The sequence below is a fragment of the Eutrigla gurnardus genome, assembly GCF_963514095.1.
Source record: "Eutrigla gurnardus genome assembly, chromosome: 4".
In the NCBI taxonomy this organism is placed as follows: Eukaryota; Metazoa; Chordata; class Actinopteri; order Perciformes; family Triglidae; genus Eutrigla; species Eutrigla gurnardus.
This window is the reverse complement of record NC_139918.1, coordinates 2567834-2580198: the sequence shown is the minus strand read 5'-3', so window position 1 is coordinate 2580198 and position 12365 is coordinate 2567834. Positions and strand designations below refer to the sequence as shown.

The 12365-nt window shown below is 46.2% G+C and overlaps 1 protein-coding gene across 1 annotated transcript; it reads right to left on the bottom strand.

Moving 5' to 3' along the window:
- Positions 1-1475: 1475 nt before the first annotated feature.
- Positions 1476-8902, bottom strand: LOC311012480 (uncharacterized protein; the record flags this gene model as incomplete). Its single annotated transcript, XM_084007941.1, has 7 exons — positions 8797-8902; positions 8603-8699; positions 8264-8426; positions 2862-2965; positions 2605-2749; positions 1995-2118; positions 1476-1777 (listed from the first exon to the last, which is right to left on the bottom strand). Exons 2-7 carry the CDS (start codon positions 8695-8697, stop codon positions 1476-1478), a joined length of 933 nt encoding a protein of 310 aa, XP_083864067.1. The 5' UTR covers positions 8698-8699; positions 8797-8902.
- Between the last annotated feature and the right edge of the window lie 3463 nt (positions 8903-12365).

Here is a 12365-nt window from a genome sequence, read left to right as displayed (position 1 = left end):
ATTGCTGTTTGGCTATTCTTTTACATAGTTTGATTGACCCATGGGGAACTTTTGTATGTATGAATTGTAGAATCGAACGTCTATGGAGGGACGTGTGGACAGGAGTTACACACGTTTACTATGACGTATTACACAGCCTGGAGGAAGATGGATTCCTCGACATCTCGGATAATCTTCATCTCTTCTGTGCTCAGTACACCTTCCTCCCAAGACTCAAGGCTGATTTGGGCAAGTTTTCTGCTGGATGGAATGATCATCCTATCAGGACAGAGGACTACCTTTCCCCAAACCAGCTGTGGGAGCTTGGGATGCTGCAGCACCCCATCAGAGAGCCAGAGATGTCTGAGGAAAATGTGGCAGTTGAGTAATAATGCCAATGATATTGTTGTCCTGCCTCTAAATATGATTTTCTCAATCTACATACTTATAATACTATCTTCTCTTGGTTTTAGGGAATCCAAATTGAGGATATTGATTGGGAGAGCTCAGGGCTATCTGATGGTAACTCTGCCACCCCAGGTGTTACCGTGCCAGAGATGGAATGTCCATTGACGACCGAGGACATTGAAACTCTATGCCTTGCCATTGATCCCCTTTCTCATTCATATAGTTTTGGAAGAGACATTTATTTGACCACACTCTCACATGCTGTGTACCTACTTCACCATCATTGAAAGTCGTGTCTGTGCCAGTCAGAGGACTAAATAAATTCATGATGATTCATGATTGCACAAGTCCAGTCTAGGACCCCATGTATCCTGGCACCTTATAGTCCACCTTCCATTCACAAAAAACTAATTGAAACTAAATAAATAATAACAAAATGGCACTAAATTTTTACACTCAATTATATTCACCTTTCCTGATGCTGTAGGCACTTTGTATTTTGCTTCCATACTTTTTTATTGGACACCCTCACATTCATTCTGTCAAGCTGACACAGCCACAGGGAGGAGGGAAAGAACACAGTGAAGGACATCTTCTCTGACAAAAACATTTTAATGGTGCGATGCCCATATGGAAATGCTGTTTGAAGCGTAACATTCAATGTAATGGCTAACAATGATGTATACTTTATAAAATATGTCAAATAAAATCAATCAATTAGCCACGCACATTTGTTATATTTTTGGTTACATTCCAAAGGATAAAGAGAAAGTTAATCAAATAACTCAATGTAACCGGATGGGTATCTCAAGGGACAGGACTAAAAAAATTAATTTGTTAACGTTATGGAATGGCAGTGTATATTGTTCATATTGACTGCTAATCAAAAACTAGCTATAGTCCTGGGTCATTAAATACCCCCATGAACAGAGAATTGGGTGAACTGACTTCAGTGAAAGACTGAACAAATATCTTAACCCAATGTATTACTACTTGAGCCTGAATGTATATGCATTGTACTTGAACCGTGAAAGAAAAACATTCAGTAGTCTATTTAGCACTGCATATTTGAAACCGCAACATTTCACCTAAACCTGATGAAATGCCTGCCCTAGATGGAAGGCCTCTGTCATCACTTGTTTACTCACTTGAGTATAATTTTGCATATGCTTAACAGGCAGGCGGATTGTATTACTACATGCGGCGACTGTTGGGTAGCAAACTGTATGTACACCATACTGGATGTGACAGGTGTGATTGAACTGCACAAAGACACTGAAGTTTATCTTCTCTTCTGGTAAGACAGGAATGTGGCCCTGTCCTGTGAGCCACTGCAGAAACGTACTGGGGGAGAGGTGACCTGGATAGTCACCCACCTCTGGATGTTCACCTTTTCAGAGACAGATAAAGCAAACAATCATGTAAATTAAATATTGGACATGGTTTACCTGTACTAGCAGAGAGGTAGAATTTGGAAATCTAATCTCTGACATACAGTAAGTGTACGTACAATGATAATGTAATCTACATGGAAACTTCATGAGATGTGTAAGACAGAGAAACTAAGTACACAGAGTTTACAAGAAGAAAACTAAATGAGCAATTACATGCTTCCAGCTCCTGCAAGAAGTCCTGTAGATGGTTCATAACGCTCACTTCCACCTGTTCTTTGTTGGAGCCCTTCTCACTGAACTCAGGATGGCACGCCGCAAAGACAAAGTCAGCATCAGCCTGGTGAGAGAAACAATTATCGTTATGAGTTTATCCAGAAAGAGAGAGCAGTGGTGGTCGAGTGAGCTAGAGAGTTAATGAAAAGAGCAAGCGGCGCTGGTGAGAACAAAGCCAATGAATGAGAGAAATAAACTGTGTGTCGGTCAAAACAGACACACTGACAGCATAGGAGCAGCACACAGCAGAGGAGAGAGACGGAGAAGCAGCACATAAAAACACCGTGATGTTACCTGGTTGCTACGCTATGAGTCCCAACCTCACACACGCTGGCTGTGGGCTACACACCCACTGCCCAAAGGTTGACACACAGAAATGTCCCAAACACAGCAAAATAATAAGATAATCAGAAAAAAACTAAAGTCAAAGTAAAGGACATGATTGGTACTTGAGATAAGCTGATATTTTAAGTTTAAGACTTGGAATCACTATTGGCAGTTAAAAGGGGCATCAGTACATCCCTACTAAAGCCTACATTTATTAACTCACCTTCACCTCCACCCCAGGGACAAAGAGTGGTTGGCAGATGTTTGGGTATTGGCTCATTAGATCAGCGAGACCATAAAGTTTCAGACCTTCACGTAGCTGGGAGAGAAGGGGCAGCAGCCGAAGTATGGCATGAAGAACAACAGCACTAAAATATAGAAAGAAAAAAGAAATTCAGTATGAAGTTAAAGGTAAAAAAAATCAAAACATGAATATGAACATCTTTGACAAGTATCAGCATAGTGAAAAAACAATTATACCGAACAATTTCTTCTCTCTTTTCAACATTAACAGGTCCATTATAGCCACAGCTCAAAATTTCCTCAATCAGTTCAGTCATTGTAGCCTCTGTGGCCGACTCAACCTTAAAAAGACACACACACACACACATACATACAGAAAAAAAACACTGAATAACATGTCAGGGGGGCATGATTACAGCACCTCCAGAGAGCATGTCAAAGTGTCATTGAGCAAGACACTGAACCCCTAACTGCTCCTGATAGGCTGGTTGGCGCCTTGCATGGCAGCCTCCACCATCAGTGTGTGAATGTGTGTGAATGAGGCAGACACAGTACAGCGCTCTGAGTAATCGGTCGACTAGAAATACGATACAAAAATGGAGTCCATTTACCATTCAAGAGGTGCAATAGCTGAATATACAATTGTATTTTTATTTCTTGCAATACTGTATTTAGGGCTAGGCAATATGGACATAATCATATATCACAATATCTTTGACCAAATACCTCAATATCGATGTTGTTACAATATTGCTTTCATTTGATATTTAAACATGGGATTTCTGATAAACAGTTATTATTAATGTGAATATGGTGACCAAGGAGGTAGAGATAGAGATAGAGATAGATCAGCAAAAACAGTTTGCAAAGTTCAGAAAATTGCATTCCTTTTCCAAAATACAGTATCTAAATCCAGGAAAAGACAACACTTGTGCTATATCACAATATTAAGATATCCATCACAGCCAATATCTATTCTCATATCACAATATTGATGTAATAGTGATCTGTGTGTCTCCGTCTCTTCCGGGTTAGAGCAACGCCGGCGTCTGGTTTGTTGACTGCCGCTTCTGCCCCGGACCGTGTCCAACGTTTGTTTTTCGTTCCCAGTGTGCTCGTCTTTTTGTTTTGTTCCTGCTGTGCTGCTGTTACCGTGCCTCTCCAGCTCATCGTGCATCTGTACAGCTCCGCTCGCACTCATCTGTTCCCTCATCCACGGACTATTAGCTACGTTAGCCAGCTAGCTAACAGCTGGCTAAACCCCCCCACCACTGGATACATCTGTCCCCCGGCTCTGAGTGTGCGACCGCTCGCTCTGGTCTCGGGTGAGTACGCCTGTGTGTTTGTGGTGGTGATTGTGCCAGCCCGGACTGACCCGCTGCGTCCCTCACCAACAACCTCACCCCAGCTGTCTGGCTTCCCCGGCCGGCGTTCTCGGGGGGGAGCCTCCACTCCCCGCCAGCTCGTCAGCCGTAGCCTAACTGCGTGCCGACATGGCACAGTGGGGCTTGCCGGCCGCACGGGTGCGATCTGGGGCAACCAACGCCACTCACTTCACCAACGTCAACACCCGATCCACTGCTGCCTCCACACATCTCACTGTCCACCACTTTTTAACTAATCAGCTGCTAGCCTCTGCTAATATACTACCCGGACTACTCTCAGCTGCCCTCACGTCTTATCTCCTCCTTGGACTATCACTCCTGCTACTCCAGGCTCCTACTCCACCAACTTCGCGCCCACTCCTCTACACTGCTGCTGACCTTCACCGCCTCAACAGCAACCACCGTCTCTCTGCGGCTGCTGCCACCGCAGCCAGCAAAGCTGGGATCCTTCGCCGTCGTCGCTACATCCACCGTGGCTCTGGTCTCTCTCCCAACCGACATTTCCCTGATGGCTCTCCCATCCCCTCACTCTGGACTACTACCCGCCCCCCCGTCGTCACCCCCAACTCCCGCACTGCCAACCTCCACAACCTCCGCCCCCCCCCCCTCCGCTCCCCCATCCATCTCCCTCGCTCTGCTGAACTGTCGATCCCTCTCCAACAAATCACCTGTTATATCTGAACTACTACTGGACAATAACATTGACTTGCTTCTCCTCTGTGAAACATGGCAACAGCCCCTGGACTTCTACGCTCTCAACCAAGCCACTCCCCCCAACTACAGCTACATCGCCAAACCCCGCCTCTCCGGGCGAGGGGGAGGCATTGCCGCTCTTCATAAACAATCCCTACCCATCACTGAACTGAACCTCAACCTCCCATCTATTGCATCCTTTGAATACCTCGCCTTCTCCCTCCCCAACTCTATTACCTCCGTTCTCATTTACCGTCCCCCAAAGCCACACCCATCCTTTCTCTCTGAACTCTCGGAACTCCTCACCATTGTATCCTCTCTCTCCTCCCGCCTCCTACTCACCGGTGACTTCAACATCCACATCGACCAGCCCAAAGCCCCACTGACGTCCGAATTCCTCTCTCTCCTCGACTGTTTCCATCTCACCCAGCACATCAATTTCCCCACCCATTCCAAAGGCCACACCCTGGACCTAATCTGCTCCTCCTTCCTACCCATATCCAACCCCCATCCTCTTCCCTTCCCACTATCTGACCACCTCTGTATCCTCTTCTCTGCCCCTCTACCCTCATCTCACAATCCCAAAAAACGCACCATCTCCTACCGCAACATCAAGGCAGTTAACCCACCCATGCTCTCCCAGCTCATATCCTCTGCCTTTCCCCCTGGCTCCGTCCCCTCCTCCCCTGACGACTACGCCATCATGCTCAACACCATCCTTTCTGACTCCCTGGACTCCCTTGCCCCCTGGAAAACTTCCTCCGTCTCATTCACCAACTCCGCCCCCTGGTACACCCCGGAACTCCGCACCATGAAACAGACTAGCCGCCAACTTGAACGTCTCTACAAACGAACTCACCTCACTGTCCATGCTGAAGCCTTCAAACAACACATCTCCTCCTACCGCGACGCTCTCCATGCTGCCAAATCTGCCCACTTCTCATCCGTCATCAACAGCACCAAGCAGAGCCCCCGCATCCTGTTCTCCACCGTCAACAAACTGCTCCAGCCACCGGCCACCAACCCACCCTCCTCCCCTGACCTCTGTAACTCTTTCCTCCTCGCCTTCAACAACAAAGTCTCCCAAATCAACAGCTCCCTGACTGCCACCATCAGTAACTCTTCCTCCCTCACCTCCCCTCCCCCACCACTCCCGCCCCCCCTCCCTCACCTCCCCACCTTCCCTCCTCTCACTGCTTTCTCCCCTGTCAACTCCTCCCACATCCTGGACGTCATCACCGCATCCAAGACAACCACCTGCTCTCTGGACCCCCTTCCAACGACCCTGACCAAGGCTTGCCTCCCTGTCCTCCTCCCTCACCTCACCACCCTCTTCAACCAGTATCTATCCCTTGGTCACTTCCCCACTGTCTACAAACTCGCCTCCATCACTCCCATCCTCAAAAAGCCCACCCTGGACCCAGCCAACCTCTCTAACTACCGCCCCATCTCCAACCTCCCGTTCCTCTCCAAAACCCTGGAACGCATCGTCGCCGCTCAACTCCACACCCATCTCCAGTCCAACAACCTCTTCGAACCCCTCCAGTCTGGATTCCGCCCACTCCACAGCACCGAAACCGCCCTTGTCAAAGTCATCAATGATCTCCTCACCTCTGCAGACTCCGGTGCCCTCAACATCCTATTACTACTAGACCTCAGCGCAGCCTTTGACACTGTGAACCACTCCATCCTCCTTCAAAGGCTCCGCCAACAGGGTGTTGAGGGCACTGCACTCGACTGGCTCACCTCCTACCTCACCAACAGACAACAGTTCGTCTCCCTCTCCGGCCACACATCCACCCTCTCCCCGGTCACGCAGGGGGTCCCCCAAGGCTCAGTCCTCGGCCCCCTCCTCTTCATCTGCTACCTCTTCCCCCTTGGTCACATCATCCGCAACCTCAACCTGGACTATCACTGCTACGCCGACGACACCCAGATCTATATCAGCACCAAATCCACCCAGAACCCTCCCCTCACCCACATCGAAACCTGCATCTCCACAATAAAAACATGGCTGACTCACAACTTCCTCAAACTCAACAGTGATAAAACAGAGCTCCTCCTCATAGGCACCAAATCCACCCTCAGCAAAACCGGACCCATCTCACTCACCATCGACACCTCGACCATCACTCCCTCCCCCCTGGCACGCAACCTTGGCGTTATCCTGGACCCCACCCTCTCCTTCGATCACCATGTCAGCTCCGTCATCAAGACCTCCTACTTCCACCTCCGCCGCATCGCCAAGATCCGACACTGCCTCTCTCCCCCTGCTGCCGAATCCCTCATCCACGCCTTCATCTCCTCCCGCCTCGACTACTGTAACTCCCTCCTCACCGGCATCACTTCCCACTCCCTCCATAGATTTCAAATGGTCCAAAACTCTGCTGCCCGCCTCCTCACCCACACCCGGTCCCGTGAACACATCACTCCTGTCCTCCACTCTCTCCACTGGCTCCCCATCAAACAGCGCATCAACTTCAAGATCCTCCTCCTCACCTTCAAAGCCCTCCACCACCTGGCCCCCCCCTACCTGTCTGACCTCCTCATTCCCCACCGCCCCACCCGTGCCCTCCGATCCTCCTCCACTCTCTCCCTGACAACACCCACATCCAGACTCAAATCCTTCGGCGACCGAGCCTTCTCCCGTACTGCACCCCGACTCTGGAACTCTCCCCCCACACCTGTCCGCGACTCACCCTCACTCCCCACATTCAAGTCCCGGTTAAAAACATACCTCTTCTCCCAAGCCTACGACCTCCCCTACCCATAGCCGGTCTCTCCATCACCTCGCTCATTAACGTCTCACTGTCTCTCCCTCGTCTCCCCCTGTATGTCTCTACCCTGTTTCTTTCGTGTCCCTTGTAAGCGTCTTTGGGTCATTGAAAAGCGCTATATAAATTTAAAGAATTATTATTATTATTATTATTATTATTATATATTGCCCAGCCCTATCTGTATTGATTCTCAAAATCATTGTATTGACTCAATGATATCTTTGTCTTTGCTGGAGCATTCTGAAATCCAAGCACATTTTCAAAATATTGATGTTTAAAGCATCACAGCTCATTGAATCAGGACCCCTGAAATCCGACATGTATTGCATCAGAATATTGCTGCCAATACACAGCACATACAGTATGACACTATTGAGTTCCCACCCTCAGTGAAAGGGAAACATCCCTGAGTGTGTTCTCTGACTTTCTTGACCAAATCCCATATCCAGCAAATAAAGTAATAATGAATGTTTTGCTTAATTTGTGGTGTCTTAAACTTATGTGCCATGGACATTTTAGCTACAATTTTAACAAGAAATTAATACAAATGTTAGTCAAGGCATTTCAAAGCTCCTCTTCTGGACAAAATGCAACTACAAAAATGTTGACTAACTTCCACTGTATTCCATGACAAAGGTGGGTAAAAACTAAACCCCATGACTATCTCGAATGAAATTAAAGTAAATTCCCTGATTTCCATGAATTCTGTGACAGCTGGGAATTCTGTATTACAAAGATGTGATGCCAAACATTTTACAGCAGTAAAACCCTTAAGACCTCTTACCTGGGAGATGAGTGATGTATACTGAGCATCAGAGACATCCTCTTTGGAAATGAGCTGTATCTGCAACTCCCCATCACACAAGTACTTGTAGCACCAAAGTTTGAGGCAGCAGGGTGGTGGTCCGCTTTGAGCCAGACTTGCAGCCCAGATTTCACCAGCACTCCTGAAAGAGACAGTATAAAATAATAGTAACATAGTCATGTCCTGACGACTAGGACATACTGTGTAAAGATCACAAGCCACAACATTTAGCCTACTGAACATAAATATCATTGCCATGATAACATTTCAACAAAATATTGTTTGAGGACTCAGACTTATGGACCCCACATGGCATACCTGAAGTTTGTTTGATCGAGATCCAACATGGAATATTTGGGACATTTTCCAGTCTGGTCACCCTCAAACAGCTTCTGCTCAATGCCTGCAACCATCTCTTTGAACACAAAGAATCACTCCATTCATGTAACTACTGTCACTTCTATTGCAACTTTTTTAAAATGTAATTTAAGTCTTATTTCAAATATGTGTACCTGTGAGGAACTCCTTCCGTAGTGCCCCTGTGTCAAGGCCCGCCTCCCCTATGAACTTGATCCTTAACTGACTGGTAGGCAATGCCTTCTTTTGTCGCTTCCATTGAGCAAGGCCCCGCTCCACCACATGGGATCTTGACACAGTGAGAGGAAATTCTTCCTCCTTGTTACAGACTGTCCTCGAGAAAACGACCACATAGGTCGTGTGTCAAGCACCGAATTACGACCATATGTTACGTTTCAAAATAGCGCGCCCTCTAGCGGTCAAGTAAATATCGACACTCCGGTGTCTCAGACGATCGCCCCCCCCCCACACGTCGACCTAAACCTACCCCGATTCCACGACATCTTCCCCCCACCCCCCCCCTACCCCCCCCCCACCCCCACCCCCACCCCCTACCCCCACCCCCTACCCCCCCCCCACCCCCTACCCCCCCCCCCCCGCGCGCCCCCCGCGCTACCCCCCCCCCCGCGCGCCCCCCGCGCTACCCCCCCCCCCACCGCGCGCCCCCCGTCAATCATCGGCAGAGACCCCCCCCACACGTCGACCTAAACCTAACCCCCCCCCCCCCCCCCGCGCGTGCATCATCGGCAGAGACCGCCTCCACACGTCGACCTAACCCTAACCTTAACCACTACTATCGTTGCGGAAGAATCTCCGCAATACGCTCCCAGAGGTCGTATTCGAGTGCATGGACCAACGACAACTGTGGTCGTATGAGTTGGAGGGCTTGTTGCCTTGTTAACAGCGGCAGAGATGGCCTGCAGAACGTCATCAAGGCTGAGGGAGAAATAAATGCCTGTTAGACAGTGTGTTTCTGAAAAGCGTATGTAGTCTGTGTTTATTCCTATAGGTCAGAGGTTTTCAAACTGTGGTATGTGTACGTGTATGTGACTTATGCTTTCTATTGTGTGTAAGTATATGCACAATTGTGTCATAGACTTTTTTGTTGCTTCTGTAGGGTTATAGCTTACAGGTGATGCCTGGATTCTTTGACATGATAAGAGGTACTTGGCCCAAAAACTTTGAGAACCTTAGGTTATTAACTGTTGAAGGAGACTATAGAAGCGTACAAACCTAGAAATACTCATCTTGTGTTTTGAAGTTGAAGGAATGAAGTCAGCTTTGCTGAAATGACAAAACACAAGTATGAAGTTGAGAGTGAAACCCATATCCTCTGACCTCAAATGTAAAAAGGTGTACAATAAATTCAGTACAGAAGCCACATATAACAGTTTAAGTTTTTTAATTAAAAAAAAAAAAAAATTAATTTTGTTATGGTCAGGACTAACTGATCAATAAAAATCATATGGCAACACAACCAAAGAAATAGCCAAAAAAACCTTGTGTAGTGTTGAAAGCCAATGTATACTGTATCACGCACAGCACAGTCAGCCTTTATGGTAACAGCTCAGTCAATTTAAAAGTAATAAATCCAACTGGTCAATACATTAATCCATTGGTGGGAAGACAGTTGCTTGGAGGGATATCCCTAACTAAGATGCTACAATATCTTGACATATTTTCTCAATTGTGCTAAAAGATTCTGTTACCTCTCTCCACACTCGCTTGCATGTGCCTCCAGCTCATTGGGAGGAAAATTCTGGCCACAGATTGGGCACACAGTCTGCAACTGGAACCACTTAAATGTTTAACATAAAAAGTGGAGACAATAATACCTCAAAAATATACACTCAACACATCACAACATACCTCTGTGTTTGAGGACACAAAAAACAGATCTTCCTCCGTAGGCTGTCAAGAGGAATGAAAAAATTGAAAAAAATTGTGATGTTATGCCAATATTCATTTCGCTTGATTGCATATATCTGTTGTTATTCATCTTTCAACAGATGTTTTTGCATGAACTGTTCATTAATTAACACAGCCTCATTGAAAATATAGCTTAAATACCTTGAAAATTCACATCACATCAGGTAGAATTGGCCACTATAAAAGTTATGACCAAATCCAACCTGTAATGATGAGCCTCCTCTTTGTTCTCTTTAGACATTGTATTCAAGCTTAATGGTGCAACATGTCAGGGGGGGAAAGTGACTGTTATGGGGATAGATTGACAATTTAATGTTTGCTTTTTGTCATGGATGGTCAAGGTGTTGAGAGAGAATTTCTCTAGGCTACACAAAAATGGCAACTGACAATTTCAGTAGTCAACGGTGATGAAAAAGAAATGATGTAGAGTACAGACTTGTCTCATGTCTGTAATTGTGTAATATGTCCCTTGTACTTTGTCCAAACACTTTTTTACCCCAACCAAAATACCACTGATGCTTGAAAAGGTACCAATTACTTCACCTTCTGATTTGAGTTTACTTTGAAGTCTTCCATATCTGGTTTGGGGTGCCTGTAATCCAGGTCTTCATCACTAATCTGATGAAGGAGAGTAGCAAGTTCTCATTTATTATATGAAGACAGTCTATGAAGTGAGTATTATGAAAGCAACATTCACAATGTTGGACCCGAGGAAGGTCCTGATGGATCAAAACGTTGTCTATTAGAGATATCTAGTAGCAAGCTTAAAAGTGTGAGGCAGTCGTTTCTGTGTTTTGCAGAGTACAGCTATTTGTAATATAATGTGATCTCCCAACATTATCCATACAATGGGTCTGTACATACCTCCTCTGCACAAGTATCTGAAGGCTTACATGTTTCAACATGCAGCGCTAGGATTTGTAGTGGATAGTTGGTGTGACAGGAGTGGCACATTGCCTTTGGCATATTGGAGAAGGACCTGGAGTCAGGATGCAGTGGTTGAGTGTCTAGTTCCTCCTGTATTGGAGCAATATATAGGACACCCTTTCCGCCCGTACTTGCAGTCTTCAGCATTAGCCCAGTATATCCACTGTCCTCAGGAGACACCATATACAGTTTTCGAGAACCCCATCCTCCTAAAAAGAAAAAAGTTATTTAATAGTTGAATTCTGTTGAAATGGAACAGTACTCATCACTCATGATATTGATCCAAATGAATATACAACAAGATTAGATTTGCCATGGGTAAATTCTATGTACCTGCTCCTTTGTAAATCAGCCAGCCCCCAGACACACTTCCCAGTTTTGGATATAGATCTTTGAGGGCTGAACATACCTTCAAGAGTAATATAAATCACACCATCATATTAATAAAAGAACATTGGTTTTGATAGTGGACTATATTAAAATATTAGATTAGAAAGATTTTCTTGTCAATGTTGCCTCACCTCATCATGAGTGTAGTTCTCAGGTATCAGCGTGGACCTGCGTCCCAAACCAGCTTGCAAATGGAAAATTTCTTCACTGCCTTTGGGAGTGCGCTCAACAAGCTTGGGCAAAAGATAAAATGTAAGTTGTATCTCTTTGACTGGTGTGAAGTGGTTGGAAGGCCCTCGAAGGCACCGGCGCTTTCCCTTGGCTCCAAAAAGGGCAGGAAAAGACCTGTGACGATGAGAATGTTTTAATTTGACATTACACAATACAAGTATACATCTTACGAGCTATAGTTTGTGAGAATTTAAATTGACGAATGTAAGGGACAACAAGTCAGTCTGACAAAGAAACCAAATACAAT